We start from the raw sequence: 23692 nt of genomic DNA, 5'->3' as shown, positions 1-23692 counted from the left end.
TGTGACGGACCACTGGAGGAGGAATCCCTTTACAGCGTGCCCCCCCGTCCAATGAGCAGGGACGCCACCCAGACACATGGGCCAGGCCTCCCCAAAATAACCTGCGACTAGTGCGCTGACAAATGTTGCTACTTGTACTGGTGACAAGTTACCCTAGCTACTCAGCTCCATATTTTCCTGTAAACTCCAAGGTTAACTCTGTGCGATAAAACCGGGAAGGTTGGTCAGCTGCCTGTGTCCAAGGTTTCCCCAGGTGGCAGCAACCAGAAGACCGGAATCTCCCTCTCTGAGCACAGGTGCACTCTGGGGAGGATTTACCAGTCTTTCACAGGGGCCAGCTGGGTTTATTCTGAAGGTAAAACACACCACCCCCCTAATTTAATTGTTGTACACACTGTCCTGTGTTTTGGCGTAGGCCTCATGCTGCGTAGAGCCTCAGAAAATCTGACAGTGAGCCTCAGACAGGCTTGAATCTATTTCTGTTTGAATGTTTAATTGAATTATGTTAACCTGCCTGGATGTGTGCTGTTTTGAGCCAGCTGTCTGTTCATCTGTGTGGACCGTGCCTGCGTCAGGAGTGTCCCATTTATGATAATTACACTTCTATCTGTGTAATTTGATGATTGATGTTTGTTGTGGCTGATCAAAATCAGGATAACGGGAGCACATCGGATGAGGGGCACTGCTTCTTTTTTTTTTTTTTTTTGGATTTTCTTCATGTAAACTGACCCCTCGCTATTATTAGATATGACTTGGTGGGCTTGGAGCCTGTTTGCAAAGGATTAATGTACACAACAGCTGCAGCCTCAGGTCTGTTGGAAGGGCATTGCTGCGTCTCTTAATTGCGCCGATTTGAGTGTCAGTAGCATATGTGTACCCTATCTCATGTCTGTATTCAATAACTTGCCCACGCCGACAGTCAAAAAGTTGTGCAAAGATTAAACATTATATACGGTGTCGGTCTGAGGTGGACGGGTGAAAAAGCCAGTCTGTATCCCACAAGATCTGGTATCAGTGCTTGAACCTGATACCCTGTCGAGGCTGAAATTAGGCTAAAATAAAAAGCTATTTTTACCAAGTATCCCCTGCTTTTAACTACAGTCTCTGTATTCATGTGCTATCTCTGCACCAAGTATTTCACAAGGGATCATTTAACGTAACATTGAGAGTATTATTAATATGAGTTATGGCTCAGGAACATCTCAGTATGTTTTTATCAAGTCTCTACTATGTGTCAGATCGGTCTGTTAAATTTAAAAAGGATCAAAACAAGATTTTCCAGGAGTTACTGGAGTCAGTTAAAGGACTGTTAGACCAGTGTCAGTGGCTTAAAAGAACCTGCGTGTTTCATCCTGTTTACAGCAAGTTGTGTATACTTGATACTTGTTACGTGTTAGGGCTGCCATTAAAGGTGTACTATTCAGGATTAATTCTCAAAGACAATGTCTAGACTCCGTTTCATTAGATGTTTCCTAGCAAAAAAGACAATGACCAGCGGTAAGTCTTATCATTTAAGAAGGTGGACCAAGTGTTGTGATTTAAGTTTTAAAGGAATAGGGCACTCATAGATGAAATTCAGTTATTAGCTTCACAGCAAAACCAGTGTTGCAAAATTCTCCAAAACAACTGAAGTAGATGGGGACTTGCTTTAAAATGAACTTTGTGATTATTTTCACAGCATGCAAGAGAACACAGACCAGACGCCGTCACTGTCTCAGCTCTTAAGAGAGAGCTACCTGGCAGAGGCCAGGGCCCAGCAGCACCACAGCCGCTCAGACGCTTCCTCCTCACGCCTTCAGATCTATGGCTCCCTCAAAGGCAAGACCGAGGACTCTGTGGGCCACAATGATCCCCAATTCCCCGACCTCTCAGCCTTCCTCAGCCAAGAGGAGCTGGATAAGAGTGTGAACCTGGCCCGCCAGGCCATCGGACATGAGTCTCGCGAGGAGAGGGCAGAGGTCAAGGCCTCTGTCGCACCATTAACCCCCGCCAACGTCTCCTCAGCCTCGGTTTCTTCCTCTGAACCCCCATCTGTTCCCTTGGCTAAAGGAGCAGGAGAGGGGTGTCCTGCTCCTTTCGCCGCCCCCTCCACTGTGTCCTTCACCCAGCCAGCCCCTGAATTCAAAGAACTGCCAGCAACACACACAACAACATTCACATCAGATAGAAAGATGCACAAAGCATCCACACGGCAGGAAAACATGATCAGAAACAGCAGGGACTCCAGTGAAGGATTCAACGACTTTAACAGGTCAGGTAGGAATGCCCCGTACGGCGTGGAGACCCAGTCCAAGAAGGAATTCCTCAACAAGGCAGCAGACTTCATTGAGGAGCTCTCCTCTCTCTTCAAGGCCAACAGCTCCAAACGAGTGCGACCCAGAACATGCAAAACCCACAGGAGTAGGAACCAGAACAAAAGTCAGAACGATGGGACGGTTTATCCCGTCAGCCAAGACAACAGGGAGCGCGTTGCCATGCAAGTGGAGGAGGAGGAGGAGGAGGAGGAGGAGGAGGAGAGACCCAGCCCTGCTGTCAGCCACCACCCAGAGGTCCAGCTGGACTCGGGGATGGGGCATGTGGAGTTTCAGGACTGCAGGATTACTGAGGAGCAGCACTGTGTTTCGCGGGGGGTGGAGGAGGAGGAGGCTGAAAGCTGTGCCTTGACGGAAACTCCGTACCCAGCGGATCCGGTGTGCGAGCCTCCTCATTTTATCCAGAAACTGAAAAGCCGGGAGGTTCCCGAGGGCAGCAAGGTCCAACTAGACTGCATTGTACGTGGTCTCCCTGTGCCTGAAGTCAGGTAAGCCAAGCCCAAACAAGTGCTGATGATGTTCTTTCTGCAGCCATGCCCTTTCAGAAGTAGTCTACTTTTGTCTCATTGTACAAATGCAACATTTGAAAAAGCAGAAAGGCCAGTGAGGTTGTGTGAGTGGACATGTGCAGTGTACCGAGGGGTCTGGGTTGGTTAGGTGGGCCTTTTTGTTTGAGGAAGACAGAAGATGGTGAAGTGACTATGTGCTTCTACTCAACTACATTTCAGAGACAAATGCTGCACAACTCCAAAACATGTAATACTGTTATCATAAACATTTTAAAGCGGTGTCCACACAAAGAAAAACGCAGAAATACAACATTAACTTATAATACATATATTGCAATTGTCAACTATGTCTGCTAGTAAATCATCAAGTAGCAGTAGAGACATGGCACAGAGAGTTTGTCCAGCAGAGAGCACTGATGGGTTATTTTTTAAACAATGTCTTGGTCTTTATCTTAATAAATTTAATGTGCCAGAAAAACAGTTTTTTGTGGTTGTCTTCATGTTAAAAATAGATATAGTTTTAAACGGATATATTTATACAGATTTCTGCCTCACAAAACCCCAGACTGATCCACCTTGGTGTACCTTGGAGCACTGTGTAGTTTTGGAGAATTAAATCAAACTCAAAATTGTAATATTTACAATATTTATGAGGCAATAATACAAACTCAGAAATGTTTATTTTTTTCCATAAGTGAACAAACTACTGTTTTCAGAGGAAAATGAGGTCGGCACATTTAAACATAGTGAAACGTATGTTTAGTAGTGTTTATATTCAGTTGATGGCGTATTTTCTTGGCACCTCCACACAGAAGTCGCATATGGTGAAAGCAACAGCTGATACTGAACCTGTGTTTGTGTAGGTGTGTGTCCCTAGGTCGTCGGGGGCGGGGGGACATAATCACTCCGGGCTTCCTGTTGTTCTAAAGAATGCCACCAGATTCTTCCAAGGGTGCCGTCCTAGTTAATGCCGTAACTGTCTAGAGTCAGAATACACCAAAATATGAGAGGATTTTACACCTTACATTGCATTCAGTTGAAGGGTAACTGTTTTCAGGTCCTGTCCTTCACATTTTCCTATGTGGAAAAGTAGTATTTATGGTAGTATAAAGTCTGCATGTAATGTGATAAATACTTCCTGTTGATATTACTCAGTGGCTAAAGTGCATTGTGGGTAATGTGGGCAACAGGTTTGAAAAGGAAGAATAATGTGAGAAAGAAAAAAGGCCTCTGGTTCTGCCAAATTGGTTTTAATCATTTGTTTTAAATTGTCCATAGTTATAGGAGTGGACTGCTTTTCACAAACTCACTCCTACATTACCCACAATGCAAGTATCCGCTGAGTGACATCACTGGAAGCAATTCATCAGATTACAGGCATTTTTGTCTCCAGCCACTTAAGGCTTTATACTACTTTCTTCACATATGCAGTAGTACTCCCCAAACCTATAAACACTATTTACAGTGTAAAATTGGTGGAGTTACACTTTAATTTCCTTTGGTATCAGACCAAAGCAGACTAAATAAGACAGTTCTTGCCCATTCATACTCTTTTTTTTTTTTTACTCCTTTTCTTGCTCTTTTTAAGGCAGTTTTGTTAGAACTGTTTTAAAGGCCTGGCTGGACGTAGGGTTTCCCTAACCGGACATCAAAGTCTGGAACTGAAGTGAGGCTGGGCTGTCACACTATAGGGGGCATGGGCTTGTTGGTCCTGCTGAACATTGTTGAGCCACTAATATATACTTGTCTGGGGAGAATGTAGCTCTCGGCCATTTTTAGACTGCACTGGCACAGCGAGCTGTAGTCGCTTCTGATAATGGAACCAAGTGAGCTCTTGGCAGAAGTGTGAGGAGTTTGGTAAGATGATTTATAGTTATTGCCTGGTTGATATCCTTATTTGTTTTAGCCAGATTTGAGGTCTGATTCAGTGGTTTCTCCTTAAAATATGTTACAAATCCATACTTACTTTGAAGCTTTTTTAACTGACGTGCTTGTTTGTCCCACCACTGCAGCCAGCGTGTTTCTGACCATGACTTAAAGGTGTCAAAATTGAGTCATCAGGTTCATATTTCCCATCAGTTTGCAGCGGTGAACTGTCTCTGGTGTATCGGGGTATAGCATTGTGTGTACTCCCGAGTCTATGTTTAGCATTTTGCGTATGTGATTGGGCCAGCCAGTTAGAGCTCCCATGGCTCCAGAGGGAATCTCCTCTCTGGTTCTGAAGTCCGGAGGAAAAATAGCCGTGACAGGTGCAGCGAGCGGGGTCTTTGCCTCACAGACCAGCCAGCTCCCCTACTACTCATGCTTTCAATTTAGACGCTTACTCATTAGCAATGACATAGGTCGCCTCATGACAGCACATTTGATCCTGTGTTGTGCTCAAGCATCAGAAACTGATCTTCTTTGTAGCATCATGTTTTTACTGGATTAACCAGGTCTTCTTTAAAATGCAGAAGCTTATTGTGCTCATTTTCAGGTCCATTATTTTATTTTGGGTTACTACTACAATAGGTTTATGTGCTTTAGTGCTTAAAAAAAAAACAAATCAGTTGTCCAATACTGTCACTTTCTGTCTGAAACGCTCTGTTTAAACTCTTTTCTCTTTAAAGGGCCTACTGGAGGGGTGGCCTTGAAGGTTCTATTTGAAAGACAGGTAGATTTTTTGAGTCTCATGCCCAGCTCGTCAAATAATGAAGCTCTGGGTATCACAACTTGTCAAAAACTGATGCTTTGGGATTGTATGAAGGGGTAGCTGCCATCCCAAAAGGTCCATTTTTGATGAGTTGAGAATGAGACCCAAAAATCAACTTTTCTTTCAGATAGGACTTTCAAGGCCAGCCCTCCAAATACCACTTAGTGTATCAGAAAACATATTTAGAGTAACCCTACCAAACCTGGGAATATGTTATACAAATGTGTGACATGGTTGTGTAGTGTGATGTCACAAAGTCACGGAATTAAAACCGAGACTACTGATGAGGCGTTTCAGGAGCAGTGTTCACTGTGGGACAGAGGAGCTTCTCTGACCTTTTTCAAAATCTATGACATGAACAATAATATAAACGGCACTGAAGGAAAGGAAAGGAAAAGAAAAGAAAAGAAAAAAAACATTGCGGGGATAAAAGCACTGGAAATTATTTATGACTGTATTATGATGTCTTGCCAGAGATTAACACACCTCACCTCATTCATCCTGTTTGCTTATTGGCTGGATTTAATACCATGCATCACGGCCTCATCCGCTCGAAATAGATGTACTTTGACGTAGAGGCGGCTGCATTTGCTGCTGGTCAGGTGGGATAAGTTGGTTTTACAGTGAATAGAGACTGTTGCCAGTGTACTAGATGTTAGGGCAAAGTACATGTAATATTACCCAGGTAGGCACTTTTCCTAATTTTGATATCATTTCTGCTCATTTATTCCTAATTTGAATGCATAAAATTATAATTACAATAATGATATTTGACTTTAGGACACCAGCCCCACACAACCTGCCACCCCCCGCCTCTCCTCTCATTAACAAAGGCAATAAAAAGATAAGAGTGCATACACTTTTCATGAACTCAAAGTGGCTTTAGATCTGTTGTTTTGTATCATCTTCATAACATCAACAGTGTGTTGCCTGCCCCTAAGCTGACATGGCACGCTGCTGCGGCGTCTTGTTTTACAGGGAAAGGGATATGCTTTGCTCATCAGAACGTTTTTCTCTTGGCCTGCATAACTCTACTAAATGGCACCAGGCCAGAAGCACTACTAGGGACCAGGCAGGGATGGCACATGGTACCAGCCTCGTTGAAAGTGTGTCAAATGGTTAATACAGGGGAAAAAATGACTGTGTGAGGGTGAGGGTTATAAATACTTAAGTATGTAAAGTCTCCTACTGAAATAATAGTTAAAGCTACTGGGAACCTTGATTTTTATTGATTCTGGGGGCCCCTTTGGACAAAATACAATGAGGGTGAATCAAAGTAAAGTCGATCTGAAGTCAAGGAAAGCAACTCTGTTCTACTAGTGGCCAAAAACTCAGCAGAATACTTTTAAAGCTGTTGGTCAGTGAACAGTTTCCCCAAGGTTATTTGCTTCTATATATTTGCTTTAAAAAAGGTAGACAAACAGAAATTTGTCTGGCTGGAGGTAACCTCCGATCCTAATTTGCACTGAGCAGTTTGCTGTTTATGTTCATCTGCAGGTGGTTTTGTGAGGGCAAGGAGCTGGAGAACAGCCCTGACATTCAGATCATCACCAACGGTGAGCGACACTCTCTGATCATCGCAGAGGCATTTGAGGAAGATACTGGACGCTACTCTTGCTTCGCATCTAATTTCTATGGCACTGACTCCACATCAGCTGAGATCTATGTCGAAGGTGCTGTTTATTTCTTTCTTTCTTGACTTCTTTCTTTCTTTTACTGTAAGTTAAACACAGTGAGTAATGTGTGGAGTGTGTATGCTTGTTTGTCTAAACCAACAGGTGCCTCCTCTTCGGAGTCTGAGGGAGAACAGCACTTTGAACATGTAGCACAGTGAGTTTTTCTTTTTCTTTCATACCATATTGTCATTTCCTTTATCCTTTTATCTTAGTGCACTAGAACACTAAACAAGACCTCTCATCTGTCCCCACTGTCATTTTGACAGGTTGCAGAGGAAATCTTTACCTCCATCATCAAGCCAGACTCTCTCTGCAGAGGAGGAAGAGTGTCCTTCATCTCGACCTGCAGCAGCCACTGAGGAGCCACCAGAACAGCTCTCCTCTGCAGCGACTAACCAGATAATCCCAGAACCTCCTGCACCAGTGCAGACGTCCGCCACTGTTCTTCCGGTCCCAGAGCTCTCTAAAACGCCTGCAGCACCTACAGCACAGGAGGAGACGACAGTGTCACCTGTGCAGGTGTTTCCTGCTTTGTCGTCTGGTGATACAGAGCTCTCAGAAGCTCTGGAGGTGTCAACATCTGTGTCAGTCATATCCACATTATCACCGGTGCAGACAGCTGCAGCGATAGCTGCATCATTGCCTTTGACTCCTGTGCTGCCTGTCCTGTCAGCTCCAATACAAACATCCCAACCTGAGGTAGAACAGCTGCTTCCTTTCACTTGATTTGTGTTAAGTGATCAATTTTGTATGTTTTAATCAACATGTTCGCTGTTTTTATTTTGTTGTTTGTTTTTCAAGAGTCAAACCTCCAACCACAGCTGTCTACAAGGGTTGAACGGGCAACCTATCATGGCTGCCCCTGTGTTCACAAAGGTAGAGTCATTTTAAAAAGGATGTGTGCTGCTACTCTTATGGGTAAGGGTTAGGGTTAATGTTAATGTGGCCTCTCTTGTCCCACCAGAGCCTGCAGGACCTCCTTGCCTCAGAAGGCCAGCTGGTGGTGCTAGAGTGCCGTGTGAAAGGGGTGCCGTCACCTCGGGTGGACTGGTACAGAGAGGGAAAGATCATAGAGGACTCTCCTGATTTCAGGATCCTGCAGAAAAGTAAGCTCTGCTGCCATCTCAGTGCTGTTAAATATGAAAATAAGTGTTATGTATTTTTGAGAGAGTGGTGTCCTTATTTTTAAATGCTGAGAGTTTTTGGACATGCAACAGTCAAAGACTTAAAGGGACACTGTAGTTTTGGAGAATAAATTCAAGATCAGAATTTTAATATTTACAGTATTCTTGAGATGATAATACAAACTCAGAAATATCATATTTCAAACCAGCTGTTCTCTGGGGTAAATAATGTCCCCAGTATTATGAGAAAAGATGGGGTCAGGTTAGCTAGTTAGCATGCTAATTTTAGCAGATACCGCTTCAGCATTACATCAATACTGTTATTTCCTCATATTCTGGCATTATTTTAGGGAATTCTTTAAAGTATGATTTATTTTTTTTCTTTTTTACAGATTGCACCTTAAAGATAAATTGAGTAATTTAAGATATACACTTTGCTTCAAAAGGCTGTTAGTATACTGCATGTCAGCTGCAAGACATGTAAACATAAAGTCCCAAAATATCCATTTATATCAAATCCTTTCCAATGGTAGAGGGTGTTTATTGACATTTCAACTTTAAGTGTGTGTTTAGATGCATTAATATATGTTGCTTTGTGTTGAAGCATACAAACATTATATTTCTGTAAGGAAATCTCACCTCAAATGATTGCGGTATATGCTCAGTGATGACAATGTATTATTCATTACGGTTAAGCCATAACTTCAGCTGATACATTGCATTGCAGTGTCGTAATGATTTTGGTGCCTTGCTTCTGTTTCAGAGCCCAGATCTCCTGCTGAATCAGGTACATATCTCATTAAATCCTCACTGGTCAAAAACAAGTGTTGACTGCACCGAAGCAGCTGCCTGTCCGTGCATGATGCTGCAGTGTGTACATATTACTCTGCTGAAGTGTTTATAGTCCTTGGCTAAGGCTTCTGCTCTTCTTCTGAACATAAGCCAGGGCTGCTTTTCCCTGACTCTGGGCCATATAAGGTAGTCTCTCATCCTGTATCAAACCACCATGGCAGATCCTTTCAACCTGCCTCAGTTTCAGATGGACTTTCAGCCCCAGTGACTCAAAGAAAGCTCACTGCTGGGCATTTGAAACACACAAGTCATGTATCTTTACTCACTGTGTTAAGATTAGCTCTATTTGATGATGCAGTCAGACCAAACCAACTTGATAATGTGAGTATCACTTTTTTATGTCTAGAGGAAATATGCACGCTGGTCATTGCTGAGGTCTTTCCTGAAGATTCAGGGATGTTTACTTGCACAGCGAGCAACAAGTATGGAACCGTGTCCAGCACCGCTGCACTGAGGGTCAAAGGTAACACTTCTTTTTCTTTCACTCTACAAAAACATCAATAGCTATCATGTATCAAACTGAAATTACTGACATCTGTCATATCTGATTCTCATCAGGCAATGGCAGCAGTAACCATGTGAGGCCTTTCAACAGTGTAACAGAGCCAAGTCCAATCCACGAACCTTCCCTATCAGCTCCAACTGTGAACCCCCAACCAGAGGTTACTGTGACCAACAGCATCAAGCCCCACTCCAGCACCATTCGCCTTGACCCGCTCATCTCCAGCACCTTGCGCCTGGACCCCTTAAACACCAGCACCTTCCGTCTGGACCCCCACAGCTCCAGCATGCTGCGTCCAGACCCCCTCCGTACCAGTCTACCCAGTCTGGAACCCTCCAGCCTGAGCAACAGCTTGAGCCTCAACTCCCTCAGCACCAGCACCCCAAACTTAGATCCTTCCTACTTCCCTCCTGTATCCAGTGGAGCACGTCCAGAACCACAGACCACTGCACAGGTGCTCTTGTACCCAAAATCCTTCACCTCTCTATCTGCGTTTGAGCCTTCGGCTGAGCAGGAAGTGTCCAGCCCTTCAGTGACGTCGCCTGACACAAGCCCCAAAATAAAGGGAGCTTCAAACCATCAGAATGGGAGCCCCATTGTGGTGCCGCTCCCTGACCCCCCTCCGAACTCCTGCCTAAAGACTGGCAACCATACGAACCACAAAGATTCACGCTCCGGCTCCAGGGTCGGTCTGCGTGTGCACTTCAAGCTGCCTGAGGACGAGGAGGATGAACAAAGTGATGCGACCTATCAGTCTGATGAAGACGCACAGATGTTGGCCAACAAAGAACCTCCACCAGTGCGGGCTAAACCCAAATTGTGAGTAGATGAGACTCAGAAAGCGTCTGCAAAAGGGTAGTGCATGAGAAATTTTGTAGAGGGGTTATCCAAATTGCATATGTGCTGAATCACAGTGAAGTAGATGGGTTGTATTGAGAGGTGGGAGGTTCCTCCTCCACTTGCTCAGCCAGCAGCTGTAGTCAGTTGAAATTCATGAAGGCTTCAAATGTGGACCTTTCGGCTCTCTAAAACAAAGGATGGCATTTTCTATTTGTAAGTGCACTTCTATGCATTTATGTTAATCTGCTATTTCTAGTATTTAAAGCTGTAAGGGAAAACTTGTATTGTGTGATTAGCTGTTCTCTGTTGTTTGACATCCTCAACTTGAAACACAGAGATAAATATGACAGTTTGTTCTATATTGTTTAGTCTGGCTGCATTTGGAGCAATTTGATAGCAAGTAAAAGAGAAGTGTGAAAAATGAAGGCTGAAAGTGACTCGGGCTTGTTTTGTTTGTAGGCTACTTGTTGGTAGCCCATAAAAGGGCAGAGTGTTCTTCATGCTGGCTTTGGCTCATTCCTGCTGGGCTCCACTGCATGGACTTAATTTATGAGAGCAGTGCACTCAGCCTCTCTCATTTTCACCATGTATAGTGTCATTTCTTCGGTTAGTAACTTTTGTTTTTGCCTTGATCAACAGGGACCCGGCCCAGCTCCAGCTCCTGCACAACCAGGTCCTCATGGAGCAGCAGCAGGAGACCGAACCTCAGACCCAAACCCGCACCCAGCCTCAGTCCCACCCCCCGATCCAGATCCAGATCCAACCCGAGGTCCAAAGCTCCCACGAGGGTCCGCTGTGGTCGCCCAGGTTAAACCGTGAACCCCATCCGCCACCTTTCCAGCCCTACCTTAACAGCAAGACACCCTCCTCAGCACCTCCACTCACCACCGCCCCCCCTGCTCCCGTTCTGAGCTCTGCTCCGGCACTCAACACCACCTTCTCACCCCGTCTCAACACTTCTACTGCTCCTCCTTTGAGCTCTGCTCCGGCACTAAACACCACCTTCTCACCCCGTCTCAGCACTTCTGCTGCTCCTCCTTTGAGCTCTGCTCCGGCACTAAACACCACCTTCTCACCCCGTCTCAGCACTTCTACTGCTCCTCCTTTGAGCTCCCCTCCTTCACTTCCTCAGCTGAAGACCTCCTCACTGGTGACCTCGCCTCCACCTGCCCCACAGCTGAAAACTCCACTCAGTATAGCTCATGTAACCCAGATGAACACCATCCATGCCTCCCACCTCAACCTAACCCCAGCAGCTCTTGCCACAACTGCACCCGCAGCCCACTTCTACTCACCTCCTGCGCCAAAGCTTAGCACAGCCCCCGCAGATTCGACCCCGTCCTTACAGCAGATCACATCTCCCGCTCCTCTTCTGAGAAGCACCCACGCCTCCCTCATGAACCTCACGGCCACATCATACACCTTCAACTACGCCCGGCCTAAAGAGTTTATAGCTGCTCAGACCTTCTCACCAGTCAGGAGTCCTTCCCCGACAGAATCCCCCGTCCCTCTGCTCCACGAGCTGGCCGCTGAGCTCAACTCGTCTGCGGCAAGCTCCCCGACCCTCCCACCATGCTCCCCACCACCCAGGATCTTCCCCACAAGGGTGCTCAAGTCTGCCATCAGCCCTCCGTCACTGGTGTCTTCACCCACACCGGGGTCGGCGTCATTCCTGAACAGCATGTTTGCCGTACGAGCCCAGTCGCCTCCTCAGGCCTCCTCTCCCACTTCCAGCACCTCCAGCCCCAGCCCCATTCAAAACCCAGTGGCGTTCCTGAGCTCAGTCCTGCCGTCCCTGACCCCGAGTCAGCCCACCAACTCAATGGGCCTGCCCAGGGGAGCTCCTTTAGGGTACGCCCGCTCTGACAGACTATAATGCTCATAGGGTTGGTGAACTGTCTCATGCTCTAACACATGTTTTGTTTCTGTCTCTTCAGGCTAAAAAAGAGTGCACCAAAAGCCCGCCTCCCGTCGATAGAAGACATTCGAGAGAGCAAAGAAATTCTACTCCTCGACATTGAGAAAAAGCTTCGATTTAAAGATGACACTCCACAATTTGCACATCAACAGGTGCTCAGTTGTTTCTAGCTCCGCAGCTCTGATTGATTTACACTTTTTTGACTGCCTCATTTGCAGTGATGTAGTGGGGAATAAATACAATAACAATTCAATTCAACAACTATCAAAAGGCATTTTATGCAGGATTTGCTGTTTTGTTGTTAAACACACTATTCAAAGTTGCCCACAGTCATTGGCTGAGGGCTACGCACCATGGCCCAAAGCCCTGACGCCCAGAAACATGCCAAGCACAGCACAGCAAAGACAATCGTGAAAAATGACGATATAGACACCGCCACACACTTCTCTGGAGTTTCTTATCACTCTATACACTTTCTAAATGAAAAACCCTGCATGATATACCTTTTTAATTTAATCCTACCAATAAGGTGGGTCCACCAACCACCAAATTATTTTTAATATACAGTTGATTTCTGGCTCCATTACATCCCTGCTCAGTTACATGTTAGACTCCTGTGTGAATATGATTGTCAGTAAGTGATCAGTTTGTTGACGTGGAGGTATGTGATCACACGGTTTTTAACTAACCAAAAGTTGCAATCTAGTTTTTAATGCTTTTAAGGAAGACGTTAACAACATATTAACCAATGACGCAAGCTTTCTACCTAGTATGTATTCATTTTAAAGTGACTGGACCTCAACAGACATTTCAAACTGTAAAAATGAAAAAGAGAGACATAAAATCACTCCAGTTGACTCGGAGGCGATGAAAAACTCGCTGCATTATCCATTACTCCCTCCCCCCAGTCATTCACGATTTTTCATCAGTGTGTGTCTGTGTACCGTAACAACACATGCATGCTAATAACAGCAGCTTGCGTGTTATTCCATCAGTATGTATGTATAGTACGTGTGTGTTTTGCTGGTGTTCATCATCCATCCCTATCCTCTCATAGAAGCTGAGTAATGAGGGGAAAACAGCGAGCAGACCCCTTGGACCAAACATTCCTGCTACTGTCATTAACTATGATGAGGTACAAGGACCATCCCGTCCCAAGCACTGCTTTGCTCGAGGCTGTATGGGTTATTAAGATGTTTCAGACTGAGAATACAAAACTCTGGATATGCTCATATACTGATTTAAATATCACCGTTAATCAATACCTCTAATCGAGCATTCATGCTTCTGTTAACTAATACACAACCTGCACTAATAATCTGAAGAAAAAAGGGTTAAAATTCATGAAACTAATGAAATGTACTGACTCTACTATTGCGTAGTGCAGTATTCTCAAGATAACTCATTTGACATTTTCCCCACTGAAGCTTGCAGCCCCCTTTATCCGTATCTGCGTTTCAGATTTTCCTAGAATGTCAACAGATCTTAGTCTTTATTCTTCTTCAACTCACAAATCTGAATATATACAGTCCATATACTTTTGTCTTGGCTAAATAAAATAAGGTGTATACATGTCTAGATTACAATTCATCGTCCTCTGTTCACTGTTTTACCTTCAGCCTTTTTTTTGTTTGTTTTGTTTGGCTGGATGATATTTTTACCAACCAGGAGTTGGTAGAAGCCACTGCATGCTCCTCATCATCAAGTGGTGTAAAGTCAAAGTATATTTTTTGTTTAAAGATTTTAGTCACACTATAAAGCAACATTATGCAACTTTTTTACCTTAAAATAGCAGTTTCAGTGTCTCAGCCACTCTGCCCCCTTGTCGCTTGTTTCTTGCACTATGTAACTTCAGTGAGCGGGTAGGATCACAGAGTTACATACGTGTTTACTTCAACATACAAGTTTTCAACACATCACATTGTGATGATGTAATGAATTTTGTATGCAGTAAGTATCCACATTACATTACGAAACTGAGGTGGGCGCCAAATTTCACCAGTTTTTCATAATGTTGCTTTAATACCACTGCTGCTTCAGGTTAAATAGATGCATGTTGTCACGTATTCTTGATAATTGCACATTTTTTGTTCCTCTAAACATGTCGGAGCGTACCGGATAGTGCACATGGTAATGTGATGGTGATGATGACTTTTATGCAGTGGTTTTCCTCTTGCAGGAGTACAAAGTGTCCAATTTTGAGCAGAGACTAATGAGCGAGATTGAATTCCGTTTGGAGCGAACGCCGGTGGAGGAGTCGGACGATGAGGTGCAGCACGATGACGTCCCGACAGGAAAATGTATCGCTCCCATATTTGACAAGAAGCTGAGGAATTTCAGAGCCATGGAAGGCGTGCCTGTCACTTTCTCATGTAAAATACTGGGAGTCCCTGTTCCAAAGGTGAGGAGTCGACAAGCGTGCTGCACAAATAACACCAATCACCTTTCACTTCTTTACACCCTTCACATCTCTCATCAGGTTTACTGGTTCAAGGATGGCAAGCAGATTTTGAGGAAGAACGTCCATTACAAGAAGATAAGAGAGGGGGATGGGACCTGTGCATTACATATAGAGTCCACGACCAATGACGACGATGGCAACTACACCGTCATGGCAGCTAATCCACAGGTAACACTTCTCATTCAGCTTCCTATTTATGTTGCCCCCCCAGCTGAAAAATCTGAATTGCTGATTGCTTTTAAATGACCACCAGGGGCGAATCAGCTGCTCGGGTCATTTGATAGTCCAAACGGGACCTCCCCGAACCCGAATGACACCTATTCACTCTCAGAGGTGAGCAGGACTGAGTGTACAGTGGGATCTGCTGAGGTAAGAAGAATCCCTCAGCAGCACGAGGAACCAACCAGTTATACATTTTCCTCCCAGACAATAATTACATTTTTTTTCCAATCCGATAAGTTATACCCTTACTGGTATCGCCAATGCCAATACGATACAGATACTTTGTACAAAATCTTCATAGATTTAAGAATGTGGGGAACTCCAGATGTTTCAGCGTTAACAGATCCTGGTTATAGCGTAGTTACTTTCTACTGTGAGCATTACCCCAAATAACTGAGTTAAGATAAAAATCTTTTAGTAGGCGAATGGATCCTAGAATAGACACATGTCGGATCTGAAGTATCAATAGTTCCATCAGCACACGACTACTGCTCACTTCCTCGTGTTTTTCAGGGTGCGAACCCGCATACAGGAAGTTGAAAGTGAGCAAACCCAGGAGCGTTTCTTCCGGCCTCACTTCCTCCAGGCCCCGGGGGACATGCTGGCTCATGAGGGAAGACTGTGTAGACTAGACTGTAAGGTAGGCAGCAGCTCCTGACGTGTAACACAATTTGGTATCTGTTTTCCTCACCTTACTTTCAACCTTTTATTGTGCTCCAGGTGAGCGGCCTCCCCAACCCGGAGCTGATGTGGTTGGTCAACGGTAAGCCGATCTATCCAGACCTGTTACACAAGATGTTGGTGCGTGAGAATGGCGTCCATTCTCTGATCATAGATCCTCTGACGCAGAACGACGAAGGCACGTACACGTGCATTGCGAGCAACAAAGCAGGGCAGAGCTCCTTTAGTCTGGAGCTGAAAGTTGTGGGTAAGGACTGGAAACAGTCAGTGATCCGGCATACAAAAATCAGTTGAATACTTAAGTGTGATGTCTCAATTCCCTGTTGGAAAGGTAAAGTAACAAAGGTCATGTCCACTTTAGAGAAAGAGATGAAGCACCCTCCCCAGTTCCTGGAGAAGCTGCAGAACATGGGGATCCCTGAAGGATCTCCAGTCAGGCTGGAGTGTCGTGTGGTGGGTATGCCCCCTCCGGTCATCTTCTGGAAGAAAGACAATGACACCATTGCTCGGAGTAAGGACAGAATCAGGTCAGGGAGAGTTCTGAGCATCTCCGTGTAGCTGTTTCAGCTATTGCAACTTAAAGGATATGTTCCCCCAACATGTAAATTCTGTCATTATCTATTATCGATTGGGAGTTTGATGAAGTTCCATAGTCATGAAAAAACATTTCTGAAGCTACAAAGTGAAACAGTATTGCGGAATTCTCTAAAACAACTGAAGTAGTCGGAGACTTGTTTTGAAACATTAAAAAATAACCAACCCCCCATGAAATGGCTTCATACAGCTTGTCCAGTGTAATCTAAGTCTCCTAAAGTTCAGAGATCCCAAATTGATCTGATAAGACAAGCTGAAACCTTCACTGTAGTTACCAAGCTGAAGTGTACATGAGCCCACATGCAAGTGCATGAGCTTGATCAGGTGTCAAGGGTGTAAATAGGTGTAAAACACCTTACAGACACAACCACAGTTACAACAGACCACTCCGTCTGGAGACATTTCGTTTTTTGGTGGAGTTATTTTTTAAGTTTTAAAATTTAACAATTCCGCATGACATCAGTTGTTTAAGAGAACGCTGCATCGCTATTTGCTATGAAGCTCCAGAACTGTTTTGTGGACTGTGAAACTTCACCAGACTTTCCATCAGCATGGGAGTGAGCAGACGATGACTGAATTTCCATTTTCTGGGTGAACTTTTGCTTTAATTTTTCCAAAAATCTCTGTGGGAGTTAATTTTCCATTATCTGTTTATTTCAGCATGAGCCAGGATGCAACAGGATACGTGTGTCTCCTCATTCAGCCAACAACAAAGGACGACGCTGGCTGGTACACGGTGTCAGCAAAAAACGAAGCTGGGATTGTATCGTGCACCTGCAGGCTCGACATCTATGGTTAATATTCTATATAGCTGCTCAATTATCAGCTTCATTAGGACATGTGCCATAGTTTTAGCATGTCGCTTTAAGTAGTAATACTAGCTGTCTGCTGATCCTTCAGCACAGTGGCATCAGAGTGTCCCAGCCCCCATGAAGAAGGCGCCACGCACAGGCAGCCGCTACGCAGCTCTGACAGGCCAGGGGCTCGACATCAAGTCAGCTTTCCCCACATCGGAGACCAGCCCCATCCTCTTCTCCAGCTCCCCTCCCGAGGTCATGCTGGAGAGTGAGGAGCTGTGAGCGGTGACCCTCAGAGGCCTCCCAGAAATGTTCTATGACCCTCCCGAGGGTCAAAACAGTAGAGGGCTTGAAGGAGAACAATGATCTGAGCAGATCGTTGTTTATTTTGTGTGATGCATTTGAAGTGATACATTCATACTAGAATGGCAAAGAATTATTGTGTTAAAGCTATCTGCACTGATAGTGGGTTTGTCACCATTCCTATTTACCCAAGTCATATGAAGAGTGGTTCACATACTGAAGAAACTATAGATTTGCAAAGTCTTATCTCATGAGCCATCAGTGGAGTTGAGTAATGTTCAGATTTGAATGACACGCGTTTGTTTTCTACATCAAAATTAGCTGCCATAGTGAGGTTGTTGCTTAATATTGGGGATAACATCTGTTCTTAACTGGTAATCCTCAAAGCCACTTATTTTTACTGCAATTCATATACTGTATACCTGTACTGGTAGTAAACATTTCTTTAAAGGTTTCTATAAAAATAATTAAGTTATTGTTTATGAATAGTTGAAAATAGTTCATAGTGTATTCAATTAATAGACATTTGAATGTGCCATTTAGATCAGTTCACTTAAATGGCTCCAGCAAGGCGGGGTCCCATCTACGAAGTTTTTCTTGACGTTCATCACTGGTTCACATTTTTGCACCATGTTTTTTTCATGTGCATGCATGCCAATGGCTGAAGAAGATAAGATTCATCATGGTTGGTAGCTGAAACCCTTTTTTTGAATTTCCCTTCATTCATCTTTGTATCGATGAAGATTTATCTCAGTTGCATCTACACTCTGAGATTGATCAAAGGAAGGAGTTGGATTAGACGAAAAGCTGTCGGGAAAGTTTTTTTTTTTTTTTCTGTTTTATGGTCAAATGTATCCTACAGAGGTTATAACTGAACTTCGATTCAGATTAATTCAAGTCAGTTTGAAAACATATTGAAATAAGATTTGAAAACATACTCAACTGATGTAAAGTTGCACATTGTAAAATAATTGTGTCCTTCTCAGAATAAAGTTATATTTATTCAAACAAGTGACATGTTTACTTTGCTGAGAGAGGTTGTTACTGCAGTATTATTACAGTTAAGTTAATCAATAGCAAGGTTTCCTCCCTCTTTTTTGGAATTTAATCTTGAACGCACTGAAATAGGTTAAACAAACAGTTCACCCAAAAATGAAAATTCAGTCATTTAAAACAAGTCCCCATCTCCTTCATCTGTTTAGGACAACTCTGCAATGCTGTTTTACTGTGAAGCTCCAGAAGTGTTCTCCGGATTATGAAACTTCACCCAGCTTCCAGCGTAAGGGTTAAGTAGATGATGGCTGAATGTTAATTTTTGGGGGACCTCTGCCTTTAATGGGCAGCTTACTCTGCTACCTCCGTTATTAATGTTGGTTGCGATCTAAATGTCTGTTGTCATTGCTGAGAACTTGTTTGGACTCTGCTGTAATCGGAGCCCTATTATCTTAAATTGCTGCTGAATTCAAAACAAATGGGGAAGCTCGGGAGCCAATTAAGCATTGCTAATCAGTCCAATTAGAGGGGAAGAGAGTTCAAATAGGCATAAAATTACATTCACCTTACGTGACCTAATTATACTCTGAGCCTCATTTGACCAGCTGCCAGGCCTGCTTGTTAACTGGGTGCTGTATGTGTTGCTCAGTGGTGAATGTCCCTTGGCCTTGTTTTGTTTTAGGGTTTGTTTTTGTTTTTTTGGAAAAGATCTCCAGTTGCCTCGGTGTTTACACTTCTATCTCACATTTTCTATGTGGGATCCACTTGCTTACTGCATCACCAACACAATAGTACATATACAGTAATTTTTTAATGACCGGATTCCCCAAATGTGATGGATAAACACAATAAAAGCCCAAAAGTATTTGCACACTTGAGAGACATTGAGTTAGTCTCATATGCTAATTACAACTGAGTATGAGCTTATTAATTAAAAGTAATCCTGTGGTGATAATGAGATTTATTAAGTCAAACCACACATGTGAGGGGAATCCTTTTTTTTACACTTTCTCCTGGATTGAAACATACGCTTTGTGCCCTAATCTTCATTTCTCCATAAGGAGATCTGGAATTATGATGGGCCATGTTTCTGTCAGAGCACTCCCCAGTTGTGACATATGGCTTTTGACAGTAGACGTGGTTCAGCCACCGGTGCGCAGACAAGCCAATCATGTGAGGAGTTGGGGAAAAAAAAAAAAAAGGTTTGAAGACACGGAAGGGCCGGGCCACGAGACGAGGACCTCAGACAAGACAAGCAGCAGCTGGCAAACTACCTCAATCTGTAATCAATGAACCAACTGGTAGATGGGATTATATGCCTAATTGCACAGCTAACCAGTCCATCCCAAAATGACCAGACAGCATCAGCTTGTGTCCATGACCCAGTACCAGAGACAGGCATTATTCTAGGCCTCCGACAGTGATTAATCATTCATAACCTGCCGCTACACCCAAGCTGAGTTTGTCAATACACAGTGACAGGAGCTACATGTGCTGCCTGACAAAGGATGACACCAGAAAATATTTAGATCCTTTACTTAAGTTACTAAAGCTCACATTTGACTTAGAACGTAATCAAACATCAAAAGTACTCAATCTGCAGAGAGGCTCCTTTTTACAGTGCAACAGTGTTATGTAATGTTATATAGTATTATTGATGCATACATTTGTAAACAGCATTGTGGCTGGCCAAACACTAGTTTTAACGAAGTTGTGTATTGTTAGATAGTTTATAACAGTGTATTGAATTTTAAATACTGTACTTCAAGAAATCAGACATATAAATTGCTGCAAATCAAAGAATAACTAAAAGACCACTAATTTTTTTTAATCAATTTTAATATTGACAATATTAATGAGTAAATACAAACTCAGAAATATTTATTTTTCTCTATAACTGAATAAACAAGCTGATCTTAGAATATTAATATTTATAATATTCATGAGGTGATAATACAAACCGGCTGTTGTCAGAGGAAAATAAGGCCCCCAGAACACTGGTTGAAGCTAGACAGGTGGCAGGGTCCGCCACATGTAAACCAATTAAAACGGTGTGAATTTGTGTTGTCCTTTAAGTTCAGTTTGTTTATTCATCTTATTCAGTCATACAAACAATGAAACTTTATTTATTACATTTAAGCATAAAAAATTAGTTAGTGAAGTTCTGATTAAAATCTCATCCCCACAACTAAATAGTACACCTTTAAAGTAGACTTGGTTTTTGTGTGGATTTTAAGTGACAGTCAACAGTGTGTGTGTGTGTGTGTGTGTGTGTGTGTGTGTGTGTGTGTGTGTGTGTGTGTGTGTGTGTGTGTGTGTAATGGAGGAACATGCTCACATCCATCTTCCTGGATTACAGAATTCAATGCCGGCAGATGGGACGGACAGACAGACAAATTATTCTGTCCGTCTCATTCTCTCGGACCACTACACAGATCAATTATTTATATTCTCATGTGGTCTCACGTAAATGAGGAACTTTAATGCATCCCACATACTGTGATACATTAAGACCACAGCGCTGATAAACACCCTTTCAGACTAATCGACAGCACGAAGACTTCTGGAGAGTTATATTATTTTACCTATTCTACATATTTTACCTGCCAACAAACTGCTCTCTAAAATCTCAGATGGAGCAATAATCTCTACACCATCTTGTCCCATATTGTTTGAGAGCCATAATCCCCCAATGTGCTGTTAAAATCCCTCAGGTTACAGGCCACACTTCCACTTCTGTTGCCTCGGGCTAATCTCAGATTATGGCTATTATCACAGTTACACGAGAAGTGAAAGGGGACTTCTTAGTGTCTTATGTAACTTAAACAGTCAAATTAAACCATTTCATTTGTAATAAAGTTGTGATACCTACAAATTCAATTATGTGATGAATATATAACAATCACTGAGTCACTCATTTGATAACTTTGACAAAAAAATACAAAAGTCTTTAAATATACAAGTAGTCAAATTTGACACAGTATAGTGAGTTTAAAATTAGATTGAAAACATTTGAAAAATAAACTTTTCTTTAACCCATTCAACTGACAGTAACTATATTATATTGCATGTTTTGTCAGTGTTGTGTTTAATTAAGAGTTCAATCTTTCATTGTTTTTAATGGCATTTATTTCTTGTTGGGAAAAGATAATTGGGGGAAATGTAAGATTAACTGGTAAATATCCACAGTCTTAGCCTTTTTAAAGTTTGTTTGCATCATCAGCTGTGGTGAGTTGTGCTACCAGATGGCAGACTTTTGGTGTTTGTGACACATGGCTCTGAGTGAAGCCACGGCCAGATAGCCCAGCCCAAGATAATTGGAATTTCATTAAGGTTTTGTTTGTGTGTGTGTGTGTGTGTGTGTGTGTGTGTGTGTGTGTGTGTGTGTGTGTGTGTGTGTGTGTGTGTGTGTGTGTGTGTGTGTGTGTTTATGAGTCAAAATGGGTGTGTTTCTCTATGAGCAATATTGAGGATGGGGGGGACTGAAGAGGGCAGGGACTCCACCTGCTGCCACCTGTTCATCTGCTCCTTCTTATAAAAGCTGCTCCCTCACTGTCTCCAGGACCACAGACACCTTGGACTCCTAAGACTGTCCACTATCTGGAGTTACAAACATTTCAGCACCAAAGAGGACAGATCGTTGGACATCAGCTGGGCTGCATCACTGAGGAAACCTCTGAGGATAACTGAAGCTGAAACTGAAAACTTCTCTGATAAATCTGCTGACTTGTATCTGAGTCCTTCTGATCTGAGGACGTACGCTGGTTTGATCTCTTCGTCCAAACATCATGAAGTCTCGTCGACCCAGCTGCACTGACTCTGGATCCGAGTTCTCAGAATCGGACTCCAAGAGCCCGGAGAAATATGAGACCGCCACGAGGCGGCGGATGGCTGCGAACGCCAGAGAGAGGAAGAGGATGCAGGGTTTGAACACAGCCTTTGATCGCCTGCGTAAAGTGGTCCCCCAGTGGGGCGAGGACAAAAAACTGTCCAAGTATGAAACTCTGCAGATGGCCCTCAGCTACATCATGGCCCTAAACCGGATCCTGACAGATGCAAGGAGGCACAACGCTCCTCACAGGCAGTGGCTGGACCTGCAGTTCGATTGTGTGCAGCCTGAAAACTACCCATGTCTCATGAGGTACGACTCTCCAACCGAGCAGGAGTACATCCACTCGTCCTTCTCATATCAGTTCGACGGCCATCAGGTCCACGTATAAACTGCTGCCATGTGGCAGATAATCCGTCATGCTGTTGGGTGTGAATAACTTTCCTTCGATCTAGGAGACAGTAAATACATTTGTATTGCATTATTTTATTTTTTAATTTATTTTTGTATGACAATCAGAAAAGCTTTTTTTTCCAAGTGTTTTTGTTTTTTACTTTTGCAATTATGAGCATCTTTTTGTTCAAAGTATAGCAATGAAAGAAATGTAGTGTCATTATCATGACCACTAGATTGTACTGAAGACACATGCAATGATGTATTTTTATCACTTATTTTGATATGGCCCTAAAATGTTGTGCAATGTTCAATGGATTCTGAGAAAATCATTGTGGTCTCAGTCAATATGTAACTATTTAGTCAAAGTGTACGTACATGTTTGTAGAGTTGAAAAACAGGTGTTATTTTTCACATGCAGACCTCTATTTTGTTGAATTATAGTTTTTGATCCAAAATAAAAACTATTTTGTATGAAAAAAAAAACAACAGTTTTCTTGTTTCTTTAATGTCTTTCTCTGTTGGGTAGAATCATAACCTAATTTTTCTTTACACTGTAATTCCATCTTATCTCGTCCACTGATCCCTTGTTAAAAAACCTTAAAAAATGTATTTATATTGACTAAATATAACCCCAGCATACTGATAATATTTTACAAAATAGAACTTTTACCGCATAAAATTCTCATTTCAATAAAAACATCTTTGTATTTTTAGAAATCTTTGACATTTTTACCCTAATGATCTCACTTTGTCTCCTTTGTGATGTATTAAAAAAAAAGGGTTATAAAGGAGAACAACTGATTTACAGCAGGTCCTTTGTTTAGTGTGTCAGGATCTCAGTAGGAGTAATGGCAGGTCCTGTCGCCTGCACAGCCATGCTCACCCCCTCCACCCTGGGGAATAAATCATCCCTTTTGTCCTCAGCTCCTGTGCTCTGAGATAAGACAGTATTACGTCAGAGGGGAACCAAATTTAAAACATATAAAATAGA

General features: G+C 43.1%; 2 protein-coding genes across 5 annotated transcripts; both read left to right on the top strand.

Annotated features, from left to right (window-relative positions):
* Positions 1-85: 85 nt before the first annotated feature.
* On the top strand, positions 86-18495 carry mypn (myopalladin). Of its 4 annotated transcripts, XM_037122923.1 has the most exons (21): positions 86-355; positions 1679-2800; positions 7011-7186; positions 7292-7343; positions 7456-7888; positions 7991-8065; positions 8154-8295; positions 9077-9100; positions 9512-9628; positions 9724-10486; positions 11147-12358; positions 12445-12577; positions 13483-13560; positions 14605-14826; positions 14905-15054; positions 15140-15219; positions 15622-15748; positions 15829-16036; positions 16151-16316; positions 17044-17177; positions 17284-18495. In XM_037122923.1, the coding sequence occupies exons 2-21, from the start codon at positions 1680-1682 to the stop codon at positions 17460-17462; spliced, it is 5592 nt and encodes a 1863-aa protein (XP_036978818.1). In that variant the 5' UTR covers positions 86-355; position 1679; the 3' UTR covers positions 17463-18495. The 4 variants fall into 4 exon arrangements, with proteins under 4 accessions (XP_036978818.1, XP_036978820.1, XP_036978821.1 ...); XM_037122925.1 differs by lacking the exons at positions 86-355; positions 13483-13560; XM_037122926.1 differs by lacking the exons at positions 86-355; positions 17044-17177; positions 17284-18495 and having other exon boundaries at positions 15829-15871; positions 15958-16036; positions 16151-16292.
* Positions 18496-22264: 3769 nt separating this feature from the next.
* Positions 22265-22696, top strand: atoh7 (atonal bHLH transcription factor 7). The gene has a single exon (XM_037124757.1). It carries the CDS (start codon positions 22265-22267, stop codon positions 22694-22696), a length of 432 nt encoding a protein of 143 aa, XP_036980652.1.
* The last annotated feature ends 996 nt before the right edge of the window (positions 22697-23692 follow it).

This window comes from Acanthopagrus latus, chromosome 15, assembly GCF_904848185.1.
Source record: "Acanthopagrus latus isolate v.2019 chromosome 15, fAcaLat1.1, whole genome shotgun sequence".
Taxonomy (NCBI): domain Eukaryota; kingdom Metazoa; phylum Chordata; class Actinopteri; order Spariformes; family Sparidae; genus Acanthopagrus; species Acanthopagrus latus.
The sequence above is the reverse complement of the archived record's forward strand: the minus strand, read 5'-3'. Positions and strand labels throughout refer to the sequence as shown.

Excerpts from the sequence above, each read along its gene's own strand:
- mypn (XM_037122923.1), top strand. The coding sequence starts at position 1,680 with ATGCAAGAGAACACAGACCAGACGCCGTCACTGTCTCAGCTCTTAAGA. Across the intron at positions 7,187-7,291 it reads AGCTGAGATCTATGTCGAAG|GTGCCTCCTCTTCGGAGTCT; the intron begins GTGCTGTTTATT and ends CTAAACCAACAG. Across the intron at positions 16,317-17,043 it reads CGGAGTAAGGACAGAATCAG|CATGAGCCAGGATGCAACAG; the intron begins GTCAGGGAGAGT and ends TGTTTATTTCAG.
- atoh7 (XM_037124757.1), top strand. The coding sequence starts at position 22,265 with ATGAAGTCTCGTCGACCCAGCTGCACTGACTCTGGATCCGAGTTCTCA.